Here is a 22,760-nt window from a genome sequence, read left to right as displayed (position 1 = left end):
TGCGACGGAGGAAGTGCCGGAGATAGGGACAGGACAGGATAGGATAGGATAGGATAGAGAGAAAGTGATAGAGGAAAGAAAAAAAAACAACGGAACATTTTTTTAAAGTTTCGCAAAGGGAGACAGGGCAGAAGGGAGGGGAGGAGGAAAGGGAGAGAGAGGGCGAGAGAGAGAGCGAGAGAGAGAGAGGAGGGAGAGAGAGCGTGTGTCTGCGTGTGTGTGTTTTTATGAATGAAGTGAGTCACTGCCGATGTGTCATAGGCCCGACGTCTTTATAAAGGAAGTTTTAAACAAGCCTAAACACTTCACTGCGCGCAAAAATTGGACTTACCACACTCGCATCCCTCTCTCTGCATTTCTGTAGCCTCTCTCTCTGTCTCTCTCCAAACTGCCAAAGTGCTTCTCTGCCTTCAGCACTCTATAAAGACTGCAGGGGCTCCTCTCAAACTTTACTGAAAACAGAAAGTTTGACGATATTCGCATTTTTTTTTACCTTTAACTTTCTGACTTTGCCGTCTGAGTGCTCGCACTCATCCCTCTGCGCTCTCTCATTCAGTGTGTCCTGACAACTTTCCTCCTCACTCTGACAGAAGAGTGAGAAAGAAGAAACCGGAGCACGTGACAGTTTCCGGAGTTCAATTTATTTATTAATTTTCTATTTATTTATTTATTTGCCTCCGTTTTTCTGCTGGTTTGCCTATCTCTTGGATCCGAACCAATATGAAATGTAAGTGATTATATGACTGTGGGTTAAAAAAAAAATCTTATAAATGTTTAATGTGTCTCATTTTTAATCAGCTTTGTTCTAAAAAATTTTGTAAGTTTTTTTTTGTTGTTGTTAAAAAGTTGCTTTTTCCCCCCCACTGTGCACAGGTTAAATTATTTAGAGATCAGAAAATCTAAGCAACTGCTTCTTTATTGCTCGACTGAAGATTTGGGCAACTTAATTCTGTTAAAGTTGCTCTGGGACGGAGAGCTCAGATGCTTCTGCAGTGTTCTTTTGGCTGCGATTCTTGTGGTTCACCTGTAATTATCAAGCATTCATCATCTCAACACCACTGTGGTTCCCTTTTAATACTTAGTCTACCTTGTACTTGAACTTGAAAGGACAAGAATGAATGAGCTTACTGTTAGGAGAGTTGACTTGGCTTGACTTGGTCTATATAATTTATACCACCGGCTCACGTACCTATCGAGTTGCAGGTGTGACAATCAGCGGCATTCATTGCCTTGCTTATGGTAAAGATGAAATGGAGCTATTCTGTGTCAAAGCCTGGCATTTAATGTTTTAATGATTTGCATTCAGCCTGTGAAAACATGACTCTGAAGCTCTTCAGGATTCTTCTTGCCAAGTCTGGAGCTATTGTTTATATCATGGTGCAATATCTTCCCCTAAAGCTGACAGCCGTGCCCCGAGGCCATTATCATTATGGCGAGATGACAGCGCCTCTCCACTAATTGCTTCCGTTTTGTTCTACCCCTGCAGTGCTGCTCGACTCCTCCTCATCTCTCCTCTTCTCGCTGCTATTGGCTCAGCTGCCCGTGTTCACGTCTGCCTCTCCGGTGCCACAGCGGCGACCCAGTGACTTGGATAAACTGTCCAATCAGACCAAAAATCTAATGAAACTCACCACAGAACTGCTGGTAAGTGATGAAGCTGTCCTCAAGACCATTAGGTTTACCAATCAACCTCTGACAGGGGGAGTAGAGGCTGCGAGGCCCTGACCACCCCGTGCTAATTGAATTGGAAGACGATGCTGGTCATTACACCACAGACTGATCTTTTACTAATTGGATTTGGGTGCTAATGTTAGCTTTCGGTTTAGGTAACCTCACACATTAAACTGCACCCACTTTGCATCACGCACTATTGTGCAAACGCATACCAGGTTTGCTCGGGGCTTTAGTCCACCTTAAGCTGCTTTCACGAGTCCATCTGCATGCTTACACGGGGCAACAAACGTCTCGGGGGGGATTTGACTCAGTGATCTCACTTTTAATCCACACGGGAGAGGCGGTCTGACTCAGCAGCATGCCGGTGTGCCTGGTCACCTCCCCTGGTGGCGGTTGCATTAAGACTTGGTGGCAAAGAAGGTGCCAGTGGAGGTGCAGTGAAATTAAATCTACCTCCATCCAGCTACAAAAACAGCCAAGCACGCCGTCTGTGAAATGACAGCAGCATGTATTGCATGCTTGTTTACACAGAAACATGTTTATGGTCGGCGGTTGGTGAAGTGTTGAGCTTCTCTCCCCAATTAAATGCGACAAGTCTGGCCCGAAATCCTATTACGATGACAGTCGAGTTAGTAGGGAAATCAGATTTGAGAACTTAGACAAGATTTGGATCCGACAGGTGATTGTGTATCAACACTGTGTTTTAACAGGTGAAACGAAAACGGCATCATATCTCTGGATCTTTGGTTACACATGGCTGATATTGATTCTATTTTTGCATTATGCAAATCTTTAAACTCTTTTGTTCAGGAGGTAAAATTAGAAATAGCCACATACTCTCTCTAGTCTTGTCCAGCAGTGTTGAGAAAGTGTTTGTGTTTGTGCTTTGAAATAATGTTATAGTCATTGTGTAGTAGCATCACAATCTGAAATCCAGATGTGAGCACACCAGGATTATCAAAGGGCATCCGAAACAGTGTTAGACAGTGTTCACTAACACTGGGGATTTATTTTTAATCCCCCCCCCCCTTTTTGTGTGGAATTCCACTAAAAAGAGGACAAAGTTAGGAAAGATAAATAGAATGGGAATCCATGGAAAGTCCCTGCAAAAGAGCAATGAAACTGATGCTGTAAAGAGGGAGAAATGTGCGTATGTGTATAAACATAGTTCTATATGGGCCCAGGTTTTCCAGTGTGCCTGTGTATGAGTCTGTGCACACTTGCATACATACAAATGTGTATACGTGTGTGCATGCGTTTGTCTGTATGCATTTTTGTGGCCGTTTGTGTGTGCATTGAGGGCTCTGTAAATAGCCGTGGTAGTGTAGGTGCGGTGTTTAGTGTTTTGCTTTCGGTCGCCACAGCAAAGTGACTTGATAAAAATCAAAAAGATTTATCACATTCCAGTATTTGCATTCAGGAAGAAAAAGGTTGGATGCTAGGTTCTGTCGGGTGAGGTCATGGTCTGGGATGAAGAGAGCGAGAGAAACTGGGATAAGAGGCAGAATTAAAGGCTGAGAAAGATGGGGCAAAAACCACAAGAGATGAAGAGAGATCAGAGAAACAACTAGATGACAAGCCGGTGGTGTGTGTGTGTGTGTGTGTGTGCATGCATGCACATGTGCACGTCATGTTGCATGTGCCTGTGCACCTGGTATGAGACACAGGGAGAGGCGAGGGACGGGGGAAGTAAGGGACAGCAGGGGAGAAAACGGCAGCGGAGACAAAACATTGGACCACAGACATAAGTGAGCTCTTTTAAAGGGCTGATGGAGAGACAATACAGGACATTTATCTCCAAAAACATCAACAAAAACAAGTGGAAGCGAACAACAAGTAATGCAAGGAAAGCACAGAACAACAGGTTAAGGAAGCAATAAGCGCACTCAACTTGTTTATACAAAACATTTCTCAGCAATCATTATTCTAATGTTGTTATGTTCCTCTGCTGATTAGAAATGACGCATACCACTTCACTCATCTCTATTTGTCCCTATTCATTACTAAAATAGGCCTACGTCTTTAATACTAAATTGCACTACTGATGAGCTCAGCTGCCCTTCCAAAGCAGAATCCCATAAACCTGGCATTAGGTTGTTTATCCCCCTCTGCTGGTCAAAGTGGGCACTACACAGGCTGAGCTGGGCAGCGGCACTGCGTCATTCTTTCTTTTTATAGCTGTGACCCTGGAGTTTCCCCGCAGGCCTGTGTTGTCTGTCCCACTTGGAGCTTTCTTAGTCACTGCGTATGTTGTTATCCACACTCCCAGCAGAAAACATCCTGTGGGTTCAGCTCATTTGCTCTTATTGTTGACATTTGGGGAGGCTGAATGTGGGTGAACTCACACTGACCCGATCGACCACACTCCCCTCAGTGAGAGCTACTGTCTCTAAGTGCAGAAAACAGGCACCCAATCAAGATGCTAGACTAATACTTTCCTCATGCTGCCGTGACTTGTTTCAGGATGAGTAAAATTGCGCTGATGTAAATTGCTAAGGGGCTGCTCTGTGTCTTGTTTTCTCTTTCAGAAGGAGCATGCATTTGACTCAGAAGTGGAGCCCCACAGGTTCAAGTCTCTGCCAGAAATGAGCAACAGATCAGCCCATGACCTCAACAATCTTGAGGTAATGCTCTGATAATGTATTTGTGTGTGTGCATGTAGCGAGAAAGAGAGAGAGGGGGGGCGGGGAGCTGGCCTGTTTCGACACTCCCATGCTAAGTCTCTGAAGTATTTTTGCGTTGTTTCCAGCTGAAGCCCACACTCTCACAGCTTCATTCCGACCTGAAGCTGTACGAGCACCACTTTGAGTGGCTCAACAGAGTGTCGAAGAAGCACCACCACCCTGCAGTGCCCAAGCTGGTGGAGATGATCAGAGAGATGAAATCTCTCATCACTCTGCTGCACCGTCAGGTGAGGAGCTGAGTTTGTCTGTTCGATTCTCAGCGCGCGCCACCGCCGCTGTGATTGAGCTTTCTAATCCGTGTGTTTGCCCGTCTTCTCCTCCACAGATGCTGAGAGTTGAAGCACCAAGGCTCAGTCCGGCGACCCCCTCCCTCCCCCCTCACCTCCCCTATCAGTTTGATGTCCTGCAGTCCACCAATGAGCTTCTTCAACACTTCAAGCTCTTCTGTGACTGGGCGTACAGAGCCTTCCTCAGCCTTAAGCCCAAGGTCACTGCAGTCCAATGATGATACAGAAAGTAAAAGGGGGCTGCAGAGGCAGTGAGAATACATGGACTTCCGTCCCCATCAAAAGGGAAACAAGACCATGTCAGTGTGCACTGTAGTTGATAGTGCATACCTAAAGAGGCCCAAATATCAACCTGTGTGTCAGCATGTGTGTTGAGGAATGTGTCTTTCCATCAGAGCCATTGAGGATGCACCACAATGCAGCCAGTTACAACCATCGATTCCAGCTCAAGTTCCAGTTTAACTCCAATGTTTATGTCAAGAAACCGTCATGTCATGACCGTGTTATTTATGTATTTATTTATTTATTGAATGTTAGTTATTTATTTAATTTTTATTTATTTATCTTATTTCTGTACTAACGTGAACTCATTTGCCCACATTTCTGTAATCTTTCCCTTTCTCTTGTGTCTCACTGAACCCAAAAACAAAAACAAAAAACAAAAAACAAACACTGTAGCACTTCCTGAACTGATAGCTCTGATAATGAAATTTGTATAAATCAGCTTAATTTACTTTTACATTTTTATTTTTCTTCAGATGATAATTCTTCCAGTAGATGTAGCATGCATTTGGGGCAGCCTAGGCCTTCACTATTCCTTATTTATAGGGCCCTTAAAGTATATGTTTCAAAAGCTCATAATGTCATCTCCAGCCATGGTAAAATATTCCACATGACACATTAATTTATCAATTCCTTATCAAATTCATTTTACTTTATTTCTTCCATGTTAGGATGGTATTTGAAGAAAAGCGAATCCTTTCTTTCGTACCACAGTCACATTTGTGTTTTCAGTGCCTGCTTCCCTTGTGTTCTGCACGAGGAGGCGTAGTTAACATTGTGGTAAAGTCATATGAATGTGCCCTGTTGCTAAGCACTGATGATTCTGATTAGATTCTTTGCACAAACTTGTCGGGATTGGCCCTTCCTAAGAGTGGGATGGCTGATTTTGAACCTGTGCTTTGGTGTAGAAAAGTTTGGGGATTTTTTTGTTTTTGTTTTTAGTTAAACACCCAAAGCCTTAAAATACTATGTATTGTGACACTATGTTCTGTACAGGTGTACATAAATGTACAAGAATGTAAATGTTGTATACAGTGCTTTTGTGTATTATGTCGTTTTCTACAACATACTGTAGATGACCAATTTTATCACTATAATTTTTATTCATTCCTATTCTAGTATTTGTTACAGTATTGACTATTTATTTAAGTAACTTGGTGGAACTATTTATTTTGTGCTGCAGTGGAGCAAGTCTCCTGTCCTTTTGTACTTTTATACAGTTTTTATTCTTATTCGCTATTATTATACCATCACGTTTAAATTATTGTTGTAACATCAAAATGCCTCTTACACACACTAATTGGCCTCAATGTGAAATATGTGCCTTGGTGAAATAAAAACTTCAGAATGTGCACACTGGTTTTTGTGTGTCTTTAAATATGCGTGGCCTACTACCACACCTGTAATATGAACTGTGTGACAGATGGACGTTTTTTGAGGGGGTGCACACTCAGAAACTACATTACCCAACAGTCTGTGCAGAAGAGTCGAGGCAAAAACTGATAAATGTTGAGCTCGAATGTGAAAAAAGCTTTTAGATTAATTTGGAGCATCTTGGAGTATGGATCCTTTCCTAATAACTAGCTTACGCCAAATTTTGATTTTCTAAATGTTTTCTGGTAAGAACGTCAACCTGTCTGTTCAAGCCCCCAGCCAATGGGAGTAGCTCATCTATTGTACGTATCAGCCAATCGCTGCCGCTGTTCTTGAAAGGCGGCATTGGGTGGAGAACTGCTGTTAGTTTGTGCTGTGTTTATTGTTAAGGTTGTGTGGATTAGCACTGCAGCACCCAGTTTCTTTTCATATGATCAACAATATAGCTTTAAGATGAGTTAAGTTCCCGCGGTGAGTACGGCCTCAGCCCGCATTCATGCACATTCATGGCGAGCAGTTAAAAGAAGCTGTTCCGCACTGAGCCGGAGGCTTGGTTAGCTTTAAAAGCAGGCCACTAACTGTTTTTGTTAATTCGCCAAAGAATCTCTGTGTGTGTGTCTGCTTTAACTGCTGGATTGCAAGAGCTCGTCGGAAGGCATTGGGACAGTTATAGAGTAGCTCGGTGTGTAACTTTGCTGTAGCCGCTGGTTTGTGGTGCTAACAAGCACCGCACTGCGGGGAAGGACAGAAACCGTGCGCCAGTGTGGAGATACAGCGCACACGGACTGACGGCCGGAGGAAAGACAGCGGGGAGGGAGGACCAGCTTCAGAGATGGGAGGGAGGGAGGGAAATTTAAAGGGAGCTTTGGTACCAACTGTTATAATGTTGTAATACTGTATTTATTTCCATCTCCTTTTATCTCAGACTTGCCCTCATTTCACTGCTTGGGATGACAGCTGGTGCTACAGTGGCCAGCAGGGAAGGAATTTATGAAGGCACAGAAGAAAAGATGAAAGAAAAACCATGATGCCGCACACAAACTGATCCCACCCACCCCTCTGCCTCTAAGGAAAACCATCATCTGCCACCAGGTTGATCTGGTAATGGCCAACTCAGTGGCCCTAGTCGTCCAAGCAGAGCTTTTGCCAGCTCAGTCCACCGCGCCCCTCTCACCTTTCCCGTCTCTTCTTGGTTCGGGGGAGGATGGCGAGGATGAACGGGAGAGAGGGGAGCTGGTGGAGGGAGAAAAAGGGGGAGTAGAAGGTGGCGAGGAAGTGGTTCTGGACATGGTGTCATCGTCAGTGTCCGGGTCAGTCCCGCAGCCAGAGCAGACGGATCATCCCTTCCAGTGTCTGGACTGTGGCAAGAGCTTCAGGTGGTCATCCAGGCTGACCCACCACCTGCGGAGCCACAACAATGAAAGGCCCTACCGCTGCAACCTCTGTCCCAAGGCCTTCAAGGGCTCCTCTGCTCTGCTCTATCACCAACGGTACCCACACTAAAATTATATTAATATTGAGGATTCACATATTAGGAAGTTCATGACCAGTTCTGATGTCTAAAATAATGTTTTGCTGTAGCTTTCTTCCAGTTAAAGGGTTGTTTTTCCTTCTCACTGTCACCAAGTGCTATCTCATAGGCAGTCATCTGATTGTTGGGGTTTTCTCTATATTTTTGTAGAGCCTTTACCTTACAATATGAAGCACCTTAAAGCATCTGTTGTTGTAATTTGGTGCTACATAAATAAAATTGAATTGAACATTTTAGCTGTTAGCAGATACCAGTGATGTTTTCCAGTTTGTTTTCTTCTGTTAATAATTCCAGTCTTTGTACCAGGAGGAGTAAAAAAAAACAAACCCAAAACTGTGTTTCATAAAAAGATCAGCATCTCCTTGCTCTTTATGCTATGTTTGAACATTTAGTCACCCCAAAAAACCACAAAAGGCAAATGTAAATGCATATATGTTGGTATGAGTCAACAAGGCTAATATCAGCCGATATCCATATTTGGCCGTTATATCATTAAGTTTGATACTGTTACAGTCTTGTCTTTTAAGGCTAATACGGTTCTGCACTAACAAATTTAGTCATTTAACCTCCCTCACCTGCACATCTCAATGTGTCCTCATTAAATATGTTTGCCAAAGGTGGAGTCTGCTAAGCAAAAAAATAATAAATCACCCTTTTTCTTCAATCAGCAGTCATATTATCAATAAACACTAGTGACCCGGTGTTCTGACAAACCATCCTACTTTGGGAAAACGTCCTACCGTAAGTAGTTTATGCATATTTCTGCTGTCACAGAGTAATTCCAGCACAAATTTAAGTGGGTATGATGGTTTGCCACTTAACTTTGCCCATCAAAGTATGCTTGTAGGTAACATTCACAAAGATAGCATGGTTTGGCACTTCATTTTACCTGTTAAAGTATGCTTTTAGCTCATATTCACAAAGATAGGATGGTTCGCCACTTAATTTTAGCTGTTAAAGTATGCTTGTAGGTCACATTCACAAAGGTAGGACGGTTCGCCACTTAATTTCGTGTTGTGCGCATGCGCAAAAACAACGGGTAGGATGGTTTGTCAGGTAGGATGAATTCCCAGAACACCGGCTCATCCCATAACATTTCCTCCACCATGTTTTACGGATAATGTGGTAAACCTCAGATCACAGCCTTTTCTCTTCTTCTCAGTGTCACCTAGGGTTGTTTGTGTGTAGGCTCATTTAGATTTTTTTTTTTAATCTAATGTGACCTCCTGAGTGTAATGAAGGGTTTGCACCCTGTTGTGAACGCTCTGTTCATAAAGGCATCCCATGATTGTGGACTTTGACAATGACACACCTCCTTGGTTGGATGTTGTGAAGTTGTTTTTGTAACCATGGAAATACTGTCATCATGAACTTTAGCTGGCTTTGGATTTCTTTCAGGCTTTTTGGTGTTACTGAGTTGGCCAATGCATTCCTTCTTTTGAAGAATGAACAAAATTGTTGATTTGGCCACTCCCAAAGTTTATTTCATCCATCAGATTTAATTTATTCGTTTCAGTCTAATGATGGCCTCCTTCACTTCCATCGCCATCTCTTTGAACCTATTCTATTAGGACAGGGCCTCCCAATCCCAGTCCTCGAGAGCTACTATCCTGCAGCTTTTAGATGCATCCCTACTCCAACACAGCTGAATCAAATGGTTTGATTACCTTTTCAGCATGCCATCGTGTTTGGCAAAGGCCTGATAACAAGCCATTCATTTGATTCGGGTGTGTGGGAACAAGGATGCATCTAAAAGCTGCAGGACGGTAGCTCTCGAGGACCGGGATTGGGCACCCCTGTATTAGGATATCCAGTGAAAAGCTACGAAGTGCAAATTCAGCACTTGTGATCAACTCCAAATATTTTATCTGTTTAATTTATCACGAGTTAAAATCCACTGTGGAAGTGCACAGAGGCAAAAATACCAAATTATGTCACTGTCCAAAAACCCTAATGGACTAACTCTATAACAGGGGATTCAAGAATTGTCTGCTACGTCTTTGTTTCAATCCTGATGGTGTTTTCATGTTCGCCATCTCATATCTAACTCGATGATGTACATTTCAAATACAGAAGACGTTCTGCAGTCAATTGGCTTCTACAGCTAAAATGCAGATCCATTAATATTTTAATTCCTGCGATCAGGAATACAGGAATAGCATGTCATGTAAACAATATTTAATAAACCCAGTTTACTAGAACTGACCAGGAGATTAATCAGAAGCAGTGAGTGATTAGGGAATGAATGAGAAGAGGACTGAATATCAGCAGGAAGACATACAATCTAACCAGCACCTCTCAGCCTTCCTTTTTCACATCTTAAATCGGGCCACAGTCAGGTTGATGGAAAGTGTCAAAAAGGCAAATTTCAATATAAAATAAAGAGCTAATTTCTGACATAAAACAAGATGTTATACTATACGATGCATAGCAAAAGAAATTACTTAGATATGGGTTTGATTGTATTTTGCACAAATAATGATGTCATATGATTAACCATGTTTTCCTCCTGAATAGTTACCTTTATTTTGCAGGTCACACTCAGGGGAGAAGCCTTATAAATGTCAGGACTGCGGCAAAGCCTTCAAACGCTCTTCTCTTCTCCAGGTGAGACGCCAAAAAAGTTTTTTTTTGTTTGTTTGTTTTTTTTAATGTTTACAAATTAGATATTCCACCATATCGGTTTCTCCCCAGGTCCACCAGAGTGTCCACACTGGAGTGCGTACCTTCTTGTGTCCCTACTGCCCCCTTACTTTTAAATGGAGTTCTCACTACCAGTATCACCTGCGCCAACACACAGGAGAATGCCCATACCCGTGTGACACTTGTCCGAAGGCCTTCAAGAACTCGAGCAGTCTGCGGAGACACAAGAATGTCCATCTCGGTCTCAAACCTTACACCTGCACAGTGTGTAACAAATCCTTCACGCAGTCCACCAACCTGAGGCAGCACATGAGGATACATACAGGCGAGAGGCCCTACATCTGCGGTGAGTGTGGACGAAGCTTTACTCATTCGTCAAACCTGGCCCTGCACAAGAACTCGCACTCCAACCTAAACGCAGGTGGGAAAGAGGGAAAGAGGGGCGAGGATGCAAGGAAGAGAAATGAGGTAGTGGAGGTGGTGGTGGGGGGAGAGGAAGTGACATCATCAATGTTGACAGACATGGTTGGATTTGTGAGCCAGGAAGGAACTGATGGAGTTGGGGTGGGGATGGAAGAAGTGTTCCTGTCAACCACCTCCTCTGGCCAGAATCCAGGCCTTCTCCCCCAGCTCACCCTCACTTCTTCTGGGGAGAACGTGTGCACATCTAGAGCCATTGGGACAGAGGTTCACCTGAGTACAGACACCGGAGCCAGTGTGCTCTTGTACAGCTGTGGCAGCTGCAGCCACACTTTTGGCACACGGACAGACCTAGAGGAGCACCAGGCTATTCACATGGCTCCAGAGGAAGATGGGGTTGGTGGAGGGGCAGGGGTCGGCTCTGGGATGGAAGTTGGGGATGGGCTGGTGGGAGCTGGACACCTGCTTGCTGACTTTGAGGAGGTGGTGGAAACTACCACAGTGGCTGAAAGTGGACACACGACAGAGGTGCTCCTTGGATTGTCAGAGGGAGCAGATGGCAGCAATGCAGTAAGTGATGGGTTCAAACGGATAAATGCACATTCCATAAAAATATTTATCTCAAAAACCGCCAACATCACACATTTCTTTAAATGCTTTAAAATTTGTAGTTGTACAATTAAGCCCAATTTAGATCCTACAAATAGTAGAAACACATTCATAATAGTGGTAGAACCGATTTGAAATAGGGCGCTAGGCAGAAAAACTGTGATAACCATGAACTGTTGGTAGTGCACTTGAAACAGCTGTCAGTCAACTCATAGGCTGACACAGGTTTTTGCAACAAACTTTGCGATTGGCTCATCCTGTAACTGCTGCTGCAGCTTATGTGTCGTCTGAACATGATGTTGGTGTGTGAAGGCCACAAATGATCAACACCCAAACAAGCATTGTTAACATGAACCCAGTGGTATGCAAAATAAACTGGCGTGAATTCAAAAGGTTTTCCCTGTTAGATAGTGTAGCTTCTGTGTTTTTTATGTAATGTGGGGCAGAAGTACAAGTACTCTTAATTAAAATATACTTTGAATTGGAGCAAATAAAAGTCCCTATAAAGCCAATGAGTTCAGTTTGAGGACATATATTTTTGATATGTATTACTACTTCCTTTGGTTTGTCCTCAGAATGTCGGCACCACCCAGGCCCAGTTTGACCTGTTACAGAGCTTCACTGAGGTGACTCAGAGCTCTGAGACCGTTCAGCCAGAGGCCAGAACCACATGGGCAGGGCTGTCATGTGGCTACTGCAATAAGACCTTTAAGACGAGCGGAGGCCTCAATAGACATGTATCACTGGTGAGAATGACTGTTGCAACTGTTCTACTACTAACACTTTTGTACAGATTACAAAACCTACAGCAAGACTAACATTTATCCATCTTAAAGGTCCTTTTGTTAACAAGTTAGTATAAGTGTGTGTCATGTATCAAGAATGGGACTTTTATGGATTGTTTTATCATGCCCATGCTGTGTCTGTAGCTCTACATGAAATCTAACAGGCCTTTCCAAAAGAGCCCTCCAGCTCTCTATGAACTGTCGGTAACAAAAAAAGTCCAAATCGCACACATTTAAAACCACAATCCAACTCAGTACAGTGATGCAGTCATGCTGAAGTCACTATGTTAGATAAAAAACAATGTTTTCCTGCAGTTGTGTTACCATTTCCAATAGTACATTAATTTTTAGCTACTCGTTTGTGTTTGGAAATGCTAAGAAATAATCCAACTAATTTTAAGTGGCACTGTAGGTGATATAGGGAAAAAAATGCACCCCACTCCCAGTCCTTGTTTATTGGTCTGAAACTGGTCTTCAAGTTTCCATAAGTTCCGATTTCCTCCAAGAATGTTTTCTTTTCCTGCTGAGGGAACATTGCCACCAAAAATAAAAGTAGCGCATTGGAGTGCACGAAGACTCTTACATGGTCTTGCAGTAAGCAACAGGAAATTTAGTGTCATTTATTGCTTTTCTTGTGGCTGAGATGTTTTAGAGTCAGAGCTGGCAGTGCCAAAAAGGAAAAAAGTTGGATCGTTGGTGTAGGTGGGACTAAAGAGTTGTGGCATCACAACATTATGAAAGTCTTCATAGCTTGTGTTCAAGGCAGTTTCTGAGTGAACTGTGTGCATTACTCTCTGGGTTCTGCATTTTCTATAATGTACTAATATTTATTTAGATCAGTGCTTTCTAATAAAAAAAAACAACTATCAAATGAACTACCTCCTGTTTTCATTTTCTTTTTTTTTTTCCCTCCAGCTGCACTCTCTTTCATCACAGTCCCGTTCCCAGTTCAGCTGCTCTGCCTGCGACCGCTCTTTCCCTCTTCTCTCCTCGCTCCTCACGCACCAACACTCCCACACTCCCGAGCAGCGTCTCCTGGCTGAGGCAGAGGCCGAAATCGTGTGCCCTCCGTCGCTTTCCTTGTCTCTCCCCCTTCCCTCTTCTCCGAGCCAGGCTGACAAGCAGCAGGAGGACCACAGGGAGATTCATGTCGACATCATAGCCGTTGGAGAGGAACAAGAGGAGCAGCCAGCAAAACCAACCAAAGCCCACAAAAAGACGGGATCTAGTAAGAGCACTCTTGCTGGAGGTAAAGATAATTAGAAAGAAAGCAGATGAGGCATAAAACTGTGCTGATATTCAGTCTTTTTTTTTTTCTATTTTTTTAAAGAACTCCTTATTCTGCTGTTCTTTTTGTTGTTGTTATTTTTAAACTCGTGTCTCACATGTTCACACAGAAAGGCCATACCGCTGTTCAGAGTGTGGAAAAGCCTTCAAAGGTTCATCAGGGTTGAAATACCACATGAGGGATCACACTGGGGAAAGGCCCTACCGCTGCACGGAGTGTGGAAAGAGCTTCAAGAGATCATCACTGCTCTCTATCCATCAGCGGGTAAGGCTCACTCTTCTGTTCCACTCAAATAAATCAAATAAGGTTTTAATTACCAAAATAATTTTCTTGATGTGAGGTTTCTTGATTGTGGTCTGTGTGAAACTCTACATTCCGCTTGATTAGGTATTTTAGCTCTCATGTAATTACCTCTGGAGATGAATGCAGTCTACATCAGACAAATGCAAACAGCAAAAGGAAAAAAATATGGTGTAAGTTATTGGTCTCTCATGACTAAAGTCACTGTCACTCAGTGCTTCAGTTGTAACAAGCGTTCATATTTTGATGTTCCCTGTGATGACTTCCACTCTTTGTCAAGCTCAGTTCTAGATTCTTCTTTTGGTAGGACACTAAAAATTAACACCCCCCCTTTTTTTTTTTAACATATATCTTACCTAGGTGCATACAGGTGTACGGGCATTTCAGTGCCCTCACTGCCCACTCACCTTCAAGTGGAGCTCCCACTACCAGTACCACTTGCGGCAGCACACAGGTGAGAGGCCATATGTGTGTAAAGAGTGCGGCAAGTCCTTCAAGAACACCAGCTGCCTGCGCAGACACAGTCAGATGCACTCTGGTCTGCGGCCTCATACGTGCTCCATCTGCTCCAAGTCCTTCTCCCAGACGTCAAATCTGAAACAGGTCAGTGCAGCTGCAGTGTCATGTTATAAAATGTTCAGTTTTATCAACTGATTTCATAACTTCTTTTCTTTTTTTTGGTTACCATTTCTCTGAGAGCAGCATGAACGCACGCATTCAGGCGAGAGACCTTTTCAGTGCACCCACTGCAGTAAGAGTTTTACTCATTCCTCCAACCTTCAACTCCACCTTCGCACACACTCCTCACGCAAGGACTACAAATGCCCGTACTGCTCGAAGGAGTTTGTCATGCACTCCTACTTGCAGAGGCATATCCGCACCCACGGCACTGGCGTTTCCCTGCCATGCCCAGGTGGTGGAGGTAAAGACGGCGTGGCTGTGAAAGCCAGTGTTGGAGGAGTAACCACCACCACAACCCTGCTGAACCCCATCACCCTGGAAGCCTCAGGAAACAATGGCAGTCTGATTGTATCCCAACCAGCACTTAATATTCCCCCCAACACCTCCCAGAACTACTTCATGATACAGACAGCAAGCGGCCTGCAGCTCATTCCTCTGTCATCGCCTACGCCAGTCCAGCCACCACCTCCTCCACCACCACCGCAACCGTCCCAGCCTCAAAACTTCCTCCTCTTGCAGTGCCCCTCCAACAACGGCAGCCAGTCCAGCCTGATTCTCCTCCCCACAGCAAACAACCCTCCACCAGCTCCAGAGCCTCAGTCCCTCCCCGTGCTTCAGACTATCCAAGCATTCCAGCCTGTGCTTAACCAAAACCAGACTCAGATACCCCAGTTTTCATCTGTATCACAGCAACAACAAATCATAATTACTAACAACAGTAACAATGCACACACTGCAGTTGCCACACCAATGCACAACCTCTCAGCCAGCTCCCTACTTACTAAGCCGATACTGGGGAAGAGCACACGGACTGCACGAGGCAGACGGGGACGCAAACCAAAAGCTACGCTTCTGAAATCGGCCCCAACCCCAGTCAGTCACACTGCAGGCGGAGCTGCTGCAGTAACAAACTCTAATGTGACCAGTGGCACCCAGACTATTACTCCTGCTAATACTACCACAAACTCATCTTCTCTACCCACAACATCTGACACCATTACCCCGACTCTGTCATCCCCTGCCACTGTAGCCCCCATAGCGGATACCTCAGGACCCTTGCCGACTGTTACCATGGTTACACCAGCCACCACAGTAGCTGCAGCATCAGATTCTGCTCCTGTCCCTGCAGAAAGGAAACCTCATTCCACTGTGGAGCAAATGAGGACTGGGGAAACTTTGTCAGGGAAAGAGTTTGTGTTGTGTTTTGATAATGAAGAACAGGCAAAGGAGGGGATGAATATCGGGGAGGCCGGGGAGTCATACGTGCTGCAGTTTGAAGGGAATTCATCTGGGGAGGCAATCGATGAAGGAATGGGTGGAGAGGGAAAGTCACTCGTGCTGCAGTTCAAGACAGATGTGCCAGGTGAAGAGGAAAAAGGGGTAGATAAGGGAGGGATGATGTCACTCCTGCAAGAATGGAGTGGAGAAAAGCAGGATGGGAGACAATCGGGAGGGGATGGCAGCCAGGGGGAGTCGTATGTCCTTCATTTCCACACTGACACACAGGATAGTGGTTCAACCAGTGCTACCTTCAGCCAAGGGCAGGACAACAGCCTGCAGCTTTCGTGCACATCTACCCAAGGCTTAGTACCCCTTGATGGGCAGGAGGTGGTGTTTGAGCTGGGGGGTGAGACCAAGCTGGAACAGGAAACTGAGGAAGGCATGCAGATGATAGCCCTGATAGAAGGTGAAGGAGGAATGATAGGAGAGGAGGGCCGAGGTTGCAGTACTGGAAGTGGCACAGTTACTGAGGGTGGAGGAGGAATGGAAAGTATCTTTCAGCTGGAAAGTGGAGATGAAATTGTAATAATTGAAGTCAGCACCAGCAGCTTAAGAGAAGGGGGAATGGAGAGAGAAGGGGACGGGGAGATCCCACAAAGTAGCGAGGTGAAATATGAAGGTGTAACAGCAGAGGCCAAGGAAAAGTCTACAAAGGAAGTGAACTCTGCAGTCAGCTCAGAGGAAGACGCACTGAATGGACCTAGCTCTAAACCTAAAGAGGTGCAGTTCTCTAACTGAGAACGGTGTGCATGTTAGAGACGAATAAAGCGTATGTATGAGTAAATGCCTCACTTTTTGTGGGCTGTTTGTTAGCACTTTATAGTCAGTTGAGTTCTCATGCAAGTGAGCGAGGACATGCAGTTAGATGAGTACTGTGTTGTAATGCCATGCCAAATGTTATACATTTAAATAGGCTGTACATGGACCTCAGAATATTCCTAAAGATTAGTTTAAATGATACTGTCGTTGGCAGTTTTATTAAGTAAATATGTTTTTTGTGAATAAATGTTGTATATTGCCTACTTTCTTCACAATGTTAATAGTAACTAATAATTAATAAATCTGTTAATACCTTTTGTCATTTGGATTTTTAATTATTTTTACTACTTGTAGGTAGGGTGTCCACATCCCAACAAACAAAATGTTGAACAAAGAGTGTGTTAATATTGTTTAGTTGTATTTCACCTGCTGTTTAGTTTCAGTTCAGGGATACATCCAGAGTTAAGCACGTCCATTTCTGAGGTACATACAAGCCACAAGGCAGGATGACTGGTCAGGTGTCAAATTCATTTCAGTTCATGGACTGCATGCCACCACTAAAGGCATAAAATTAATAAGAGCAACCCTTTTTTTTTTTTTAAAGTAATAGTAAAAGCCCACATCGCAGCACCACAAATAGCCTTTGATTATACACTCACACGACTATTTCTTAGATATACCTTGCAAGTACTGAGTTAGACCCTCTTTTGACTTCAGCACAGCCTTAAATCTTTGTGGCACAGATTCAACAAGGTGCTGGAAACATTCCTCAGAGATTTTGCATCACAAAAATGCATCACAGATAGCATCTGCAGATTCGTCGGATGCATGATGTAAACCTCCTGTTCCACCACAAAGGTGCTCTGTTGGATTGAGATCTGGTGACTGTTGGGGGCCATTTGAGTGCACTGAACTCACTGTCAGGGTCAGCAACAGTCCACATAAATGTGATGGGCAATCAACTTTGATGAGGGTCATTTGGCTCAAGTCACTTTGCTATTTCAAATTTTTGCTTTTAAAAATGCTATGCTCCAGCTGCAGAAATGGGCAGTTGATTGTGAACACACAATATCCATATTTTCAAGTAGTGTCATGCTTTAACACTAGCACACGTTGATGAATGACCTGCTTATGGTGTTAGTGAGACATGACATGAGAGTTACTTCCCAAAACATGACTTGCAATAAATCATCTGCTCATCCGCACCAGGATTGCTACACTAAACTACTTTGAACTGAATAATTATTCAAATTCTAATTTTATTTGTCACAACCATACACAGTATGACATGGGGGTGAAATGCTTGTAGCTGTACAATGCCCGACCATTAAATGACAGAAGAAAAGTTTTACAATATTTACAATTTACAGTTTACTACAAAATTTACAAATTAATTTAGGAATTTACAGTAAAGAATGTGCAAATAGCAGAAGAGATTATAAAGATTATAAATTATAGGATTATAGGAAATGTGTGGTTGTGCGTGTGGTGATGTGATGTGTGGGAGAGTCCAGTCCTACACTTGGTTCAGGGCCCGAATAGCCTGGGGGAAGAAGCTCCTCCTCATTCTCTCTGTTTTGGCCTTAAGGGAGCGGAAGCGCTTCCCAGACCTCAACAGTGAGAAGAGTCCATTGTTAGGATGGGAGAGATCCATCATAATCTTCCTAGCTTTGGACTTGCACCGCTTGGTGTATTAAACTGAGGTTGCACTGTAATAACTTTTGGTCTTTAAGTTTTTTATCACAAAATAGTATGAATCAATGTAACTTATAGTTGGACTGTATCAGGAGAATTCAGCTGAGAGGGCAAAGTGACTTTACTGGGATTGGACTGGATCCGTGAGGCTCATCCATAACACTGATGAATAAAACAGTTTGACACGATTTGAGCTTTGTTGTATTTTCCCGCACAACAAAGACCGGTCTTTAGTAGATGGACATGGTCAACAATAATACTCAGGTAGATACTAACACTCTGTGTGAATGGGTGCAAATGGGTAAATGAGGCAAGCAGTTGTAAAATGCTTTGACTGCTTGGAGTTAATAAGAACCAGATCATTTACCATTTATTTGTTACTAAAGAACTAAGTATACAAACGAAATATACCCCACACCATTACACCACCACCTCCAGACTGAACTGTACATACAAGGCAGGAGGGTTCCACAAGATCATATTATTTACACCAACCTCTGCATACCATCTCATCTGAATGTTCCAGCAGAAATCAAGACTCACCGGACCACACAACTTTTTTCCAATCATCTATTGTCTGGTTTTGGTGAGTCTGTGTGAACTGTAGCCTCGGTTTCCTGTTCTTAACTGACAGGAGTGGCACCTGGTGTGGAATTCTGCTGCTGTATACCATCTGCTTCGAGGTTTGACTTGTTCATTCAGACATGCTGCATGCCTCAGTCATGACAAGTGGTTTATTTGACTTTTGCCTTCCTGTCGGCTTCATGAGGTCTGATTATTCTTCTCTGATATCTGGCATCAACAAGGCATTTTCATTCAAGTGCTGCGCACTGGATATTTTCTCTTTTTCAAACCATTCTCTGTAAACCCTAAGTGCGTGCGAGAGAAAATCTCAGTAGATCAGCAGTTTTCCAAAATGCTTAAACCAGCCTGGCTGTAGTTTTGGCCATGCCTACAGACCTAAATGCATTGAGTTGGTGCCATGGGCTTGACTGGTTTAATACTTGCATTAAGAAGCAGTTAAACAGGTGTACCTAATAAAGTGGCATACAGCAGCGACTTTGCCACTGTAACTCCATCCAGACTGGAACTTGGTTGACGTCACAGCGGCCACCAGACGTACGCAGCGCTGTCACGTTGCGTTCGCTATTCACGTAACAGTTGCGCAGTGTAAGTTTTACGTACGCAAATGGCGTAGGCAGCCACATTGAAAGCGTATAACGGGCATAAAATAGAGTAAGCTTGTATTCATAATTCCCTTCTTTCTGCAAGAAAACATATGATGGTCATTCAGTGAAACGTACCAAACGTACACGGGCTAAAAACCAACAGAAACGCACAGAGCGCGTTTCCCACCTTTCAGCTTGATCTGAGGTACTCTGTGCAGAAGGTAAGCGAATCTGGGGGTTAAATGTGTCAGGAGACCGCAGCACTTCGTAATAACCATATAAGGATTTGAACCAGATCTTTTCGCTTTCGAGTGTACCTTTGATGATCTCTGTTAAATGTAAAGACGAAAGCTTGATGTATGTGAATTATACAGTACTGAAAAACGGTGCTGCAGGCTGCAAATCCCCCATAATCTCCATCTGCCTTTGTTGCTTGGAGCCAGCGTGGGTGTGCTGTTACAATGCAACTACTGGCTCAGTGGAAGCGAAGTCTAGTCCATTTCATAGTTTTGAAATGTATTGACCTATTTTAACTACGTCACGTTTGTCATACTATGTGTTAAAAAAAAAACACTAACCAGTATTTCACTGTCCAACAAAATCATCCACAAGCGTTTCACTAATGCCAGCCCCCAGAATTACATCCTCCTATCCATCCACTCCTCTTCAAGGCTCCCTGTGCAGACGGTGTGGATGCTGAAGTTTGCAACGTAAGACAGCTTTGGAGCAGGCCAGCTGTTTGAGCAAAAAGCCTAAATATGGTGAGGCTGGAGCTTGACCAGGTGGTGATAAAGAGGATGAAGGAGGAGGACATCGAAATTGTGAAAGCCCTTATCAAGGTTTGTATTTAGACAATGCTTTGGGCTTCATCATGTTGGGTATTAAGTCACATCCTTTTGAGGTTTGTGCCCTTTCTTTTAAAAAAAAGTGCATGAATTTCTTTGCAGGAGGGCTGCGAGGGCACAGAAAATCGTCTCATCCTCCACATCCTCACTCGCCCACTCTGCCTTTTCATCCTGGCTGTGTTTTCCTCAATTCTGCGCTGCCTTGTCCACTCTTTCATCCTGGCCCTTGCTATACCTGTCTTCCTGTTAATTGTCTTTCTCAAAATCACCATGCCGCGGTCAACCGGGGTCCTGGGCAGCAGCCGGCCCTACTGGGACTATGTGGGTAGCAGCTACAGAGAGGCACAGGATGACACCCTGCAGAATCCCTACTGCCGGATCAGTGGCAAGACACCATTTACAAAAAAGGTTAGTCTGTTGACTTGCTGAAATTCACTTTTTTTGGAGCAGTTTTTATTTAAGACTAGTTGCTAAATATTACTTCTGTTCAGCCAAAGCGCCGAGCTGGATCCAAAGACAAGGACAAAGAGACGACAACAGAAAAGATCACTCCAGAGAGGGAGCAGGCAGCAGGGCAGGTCTGGCTGGCAGAGTGTGAGGGAGATATCCTGGGCTGCATCTTCCGGGAGGGCGAGACACGAGCGGGCATCAGCAGGATTTGCAGGCTGGTGACAGGCTCCTGGTACCGCAGGGAGGGCCTCGGTCGGCTGCTTGTCCAAAGCCTGGAGCAGAGAGAGAGGGAGACAGGGGCACACAGAGTGTATGCACACGTCCCCTACCCCTCAAAGTTGGGGGAAGCCTTCTTCAGGAAACTGGGTTATCGCCAGCTTGGGGTGGAAACTAGTGATGAAGATGATATGGAACTGAAACAAGAGAGTCCTGAGAGAGGCTTCCTGGGCTACCCCCTCACTAAAGTGTATTACAAAGACTTGTGATTGAGTTTTAATAATGGACACGTGCAGTTTAAAAGGTAAAGAAGTGCGTCTGATTTCTGCGGCAGCATGTTCAAGTATTTCATTTTTGTAATCTTTGTGTTATTTATTCGATTATTTATTGAATGTGCTGCTATCCCGAGGATTCATTGTTTTGAGTTTTTTATTTTTTATCATCTCGTCATTTTCATTTAGATGAAAAACTGATTCTTTATTTAATCATTCAAAGATTGCATGATCATGCCTCAACTGTGCTGTTCTCTGAGCATTTGTAATAAAGTAATAACTACATTTCATATCTGTTAGCTGTGTTTGTGCAGTTCCTTTTCTTAAGCAAAATCAACACTGTAAAAGGTGCGTGTGTGTGTGCGCGCGTGTGTGTGTGAGTGTGTGAGACTGCACGCATTTCTTTGTGTGAAACCAAACAGATGTGTAGGAGGCTGTACAGTTACTGTATAGGAAGTATGTGCGGTTTCGTGAATATGCAGAATTTATCTACTTTTATCTCTGCACTCCCTGACTGCCGCTGCTCACCTTCGTAATAGCTTGTGGGTCGATGAGGCTGCAAAAACAGCACAACCTCAATAACGTTTTCTTCCACTTTTAGTTTTCTATGTTATATTTTAGGCGATGGTAAAGTTATCAATCGCAAAGAGAGTGCATTCTTTAATGCTAGTGTTAATTGATAAAATATATAGTGCTTTAACAATGCGTTCTTGTTTAATTATACATTATATTTCCTTAATGAAGAGGAAATAAATCATTATTTTCCACTTTCATTCATTTTAATTTATACACTAGAAACTCTATTATCTTTTTTTAAAATTAGAAGCTATTGTGGGTCACAGCATCATAAATGCAAGGATTTTTTGTTTTTTTTCCATTTAAATTTACTTTATCGCTAAAATACTACATGTAGATTCATTCTGCAGAAAGCAGCTATTAGCTGCATCCCCAAAATACTGAGTTATTACAAAGATTTAATCAAAATCAGTTATGCTTGCATTTGTATGGAGATTGTAGCACGCTATGTAAAAGTTATACATAGATATTATGACTTGAGCATGTGTGTGGTTTGCAGGTGAATGGCAGTTTATATGACTAAGTGGGGAAATGCACACAACCCCCCTGCTTGAGGCTAACCTTAATATGGTTAGCAGCCCTCACGCTTGCATTGCGAGTCTACCCCACTGCTAACCTCAGACGATGTCAGTATAGCATCAATCTGCCACACATAAACACCACAGGATGTTTGTGCAGTGTTAATGTGTGTGGGAAGGAGGCATATCACACCTGATGTGAAGGCAAATATAGGCCTATACTTTGCTGCTAAATCATGCAAGCCAAGCCATAGTGGAAAATCGCCATCCTTTAATTAACTTAAATGACAAAGCTGAAACACCTAGTAACACAGCGGTGTTGTAGCATGCACGAGTAAGTGTGTGGTCAGGGCTTTTTCGCCTTGTAAAAGCTGTAGTCTTTACTTGTGACACTTCTCGGTCATCATCAGGTTGTTTCCAC

General features: G+C 43.6%; 3 protein-coding genes across 4 annotated transcripts; all 3 read left to right on the top strand.

Moving 5' to 3' along the window:
• Positions 1–333: 333 nt before the first annotated feature.
• On the top strand, positions 334–6,532 carry il11a (interleukin 11a). 2 transcript variants are annotated; one of them, XM_005925285.3, is made up of 5 exons: positions 334–727; positions 1,487–1,644; positions 4,203–4,298; positions 4,424–4,585; positions 4,684–6,530. In XM_005925285.3, the coding sequence occupies exons 1-5, from the start codon at positions 721–723 to the stop codon at positions 4,861–4,863; spliced, it is 603 nt and encodes a 200-aa protein (XP_005925347.1). In that variant the 5' UTR covers positions 334–720; the 3' UTR covers positions 4,864–6,530. The 2 variants fall into 2 exon arrangements, with proteins under 2 accessions (XP_005925347.1, XP_014190005.1); XM_014334519.2 differs by lacking the exon at positions 334–727 and adding an exon at positions 737–1,239 and having other exon boundaries at positions 4,684–6,532.
• Positions 6,533–6,630: 98 nt separating this feature from the next.
• On the top strand, positions 6,631–16,916 carry znf628 (zinc finger protein 628). The gene is made up of 9 exons (XM_005925286.2): positions 6,631–6,772; positions 7,227–7,791; positions 10,367–10,439; positions 10,527–11,465; positions 12,080–12,250; positions 13,205–13,538; positions 13,687–13,841; positions 14,238–14,480; positions 14,580–16,916. The coding sequence occupies exons 2-9, from the start codon at positions 7,406–7,408 to the stop codon at positions 16,575–16,577; spliced, it is 4,299 nt and encodes a 1,432-aa protein (XP_005925348.1). The 5' UTR covers positions 6,631–6,772; positions 7,227–7,405; the 3' UTR covers positions 16,578–16,916.
• A 2,552-nt stretch (positions 16,917–19,468) lies between these two features.
• Positions 19,469–21,550, top strand: nat14 (N-acetyltransferase 14 (GCN5-related, putative)). Its single transcript, XM_005925287.3, has 4 exons — positions 19,469–19,683; positions 20,134–20,301; positions 20,410–20,715; positions 20,799–21,550. Exons 2-4 carry the CDS (start codon positions 20,221–20,223, stop codon positions 21,240–21,242), a joined length of 831 nt encoding a protein of 276 aa, XP_005925349.1. The 5' UTR covers positions 19,469–19,683; positions 20,134–20,220; the 3' UTR covers positions 21,243–21,550.
• The last annotated feature ends 1,210 nt before the right edge of the window (positions 21,551–22,760 follow it).

This window comes from Haplochromis burtoni, unplaced genomic scaffold (genome assembly GCF_018398535.1).
Source record: "Haplochromis burtoni strain Fernald_Lab_line unplaced genomic scaffold, NCSU_Asbu1 Contig_80, whole genome shotgun sequence".
Classification (NCBI taxonomy): Eukaryota; Metazoa; Chordata; class Actinopteri; order Cichliformes; family Cichlidae; genus Haplochromis; species Haplochromis burtoni.
This window is presented reverse-complemented; position numbering and strand designations above follow the sequence as displayed.

What these genes read in the sequence shown, in the direction of transcription:
- il11a (XM_014334519.2), top strand. Translation starts at nt 1,119, where the DNA reads ATGAGCTTACTGTTAGGAGAGTTGACTTGGCTTGACTTGGTCTATATA. An exon ending in AACTCACCACAGAACTGCTG is followed by an intron (nt 1,645 to 4,202) that starts GTAAGTGATGAA and finishes TTTCTCTTTCAG; the next exon opens with AAGGAGCATGCATTTGACTC. An exon ending in TCACTCTGCTGCACCGTCAG is followed by an intron (nt 4,586 to 4,683) that starts GTGAGGAGCTGA and finishes TCTCCTCCACAG; the next exon opens with ATGCTGAGAGTTGAAGCACC.
- znf628 (XM_005925286.2), top strand. Translation starts at nt 7,406, where the DNA reads ATGGCCAACTCAGTGGCCCTAGTCGTCCAAGCAGAGCTTTTGCCAGCT. An exon ending in GAGCAGATGGCAGCAATGCA is followed by an intron (nt 11,466 to 12,079) that starts GTAAGTGATGGG and finishes GTTTGTCCTCAG; the next exon opens with AATGTCGGCACCACCCAGGC. An exon ending in TGCTCTCTATCCATCAGCGG is followed by an intron (nt 13,842 to 14,237) that starts GTAAGGCTCACT and finishes TATCTTACCTAG; the next exon opens with GTGCATACAGGTGTACGGGC.
- nat14 (XM_005925287.3), top strand. Translation starts at nt 20,221, where the DNA reads ATGGTGAGGCTGGAGCTTGACCAGGTGGTGATAAAGAGGATGAAGGAG. An exon ending in TTGTGAAAGCCCTTATCAAG is followed by an intron (nt 20,302 to 20,409) that starts GTTTGTATTTAG and finishes ATTTCTTTGCAG; the next exon opens with GAGGGCTGCGAGGGCACAGA. An exon ending in AGACACCATTTACAAAAAAG is followed by an intron (nt 20,716 to 20,798) that starts GTTAGTCTGTTG and finishes ACTTCTGTTCAG; the next exon opens with CCAAAGCGCCGAGCTGGATC.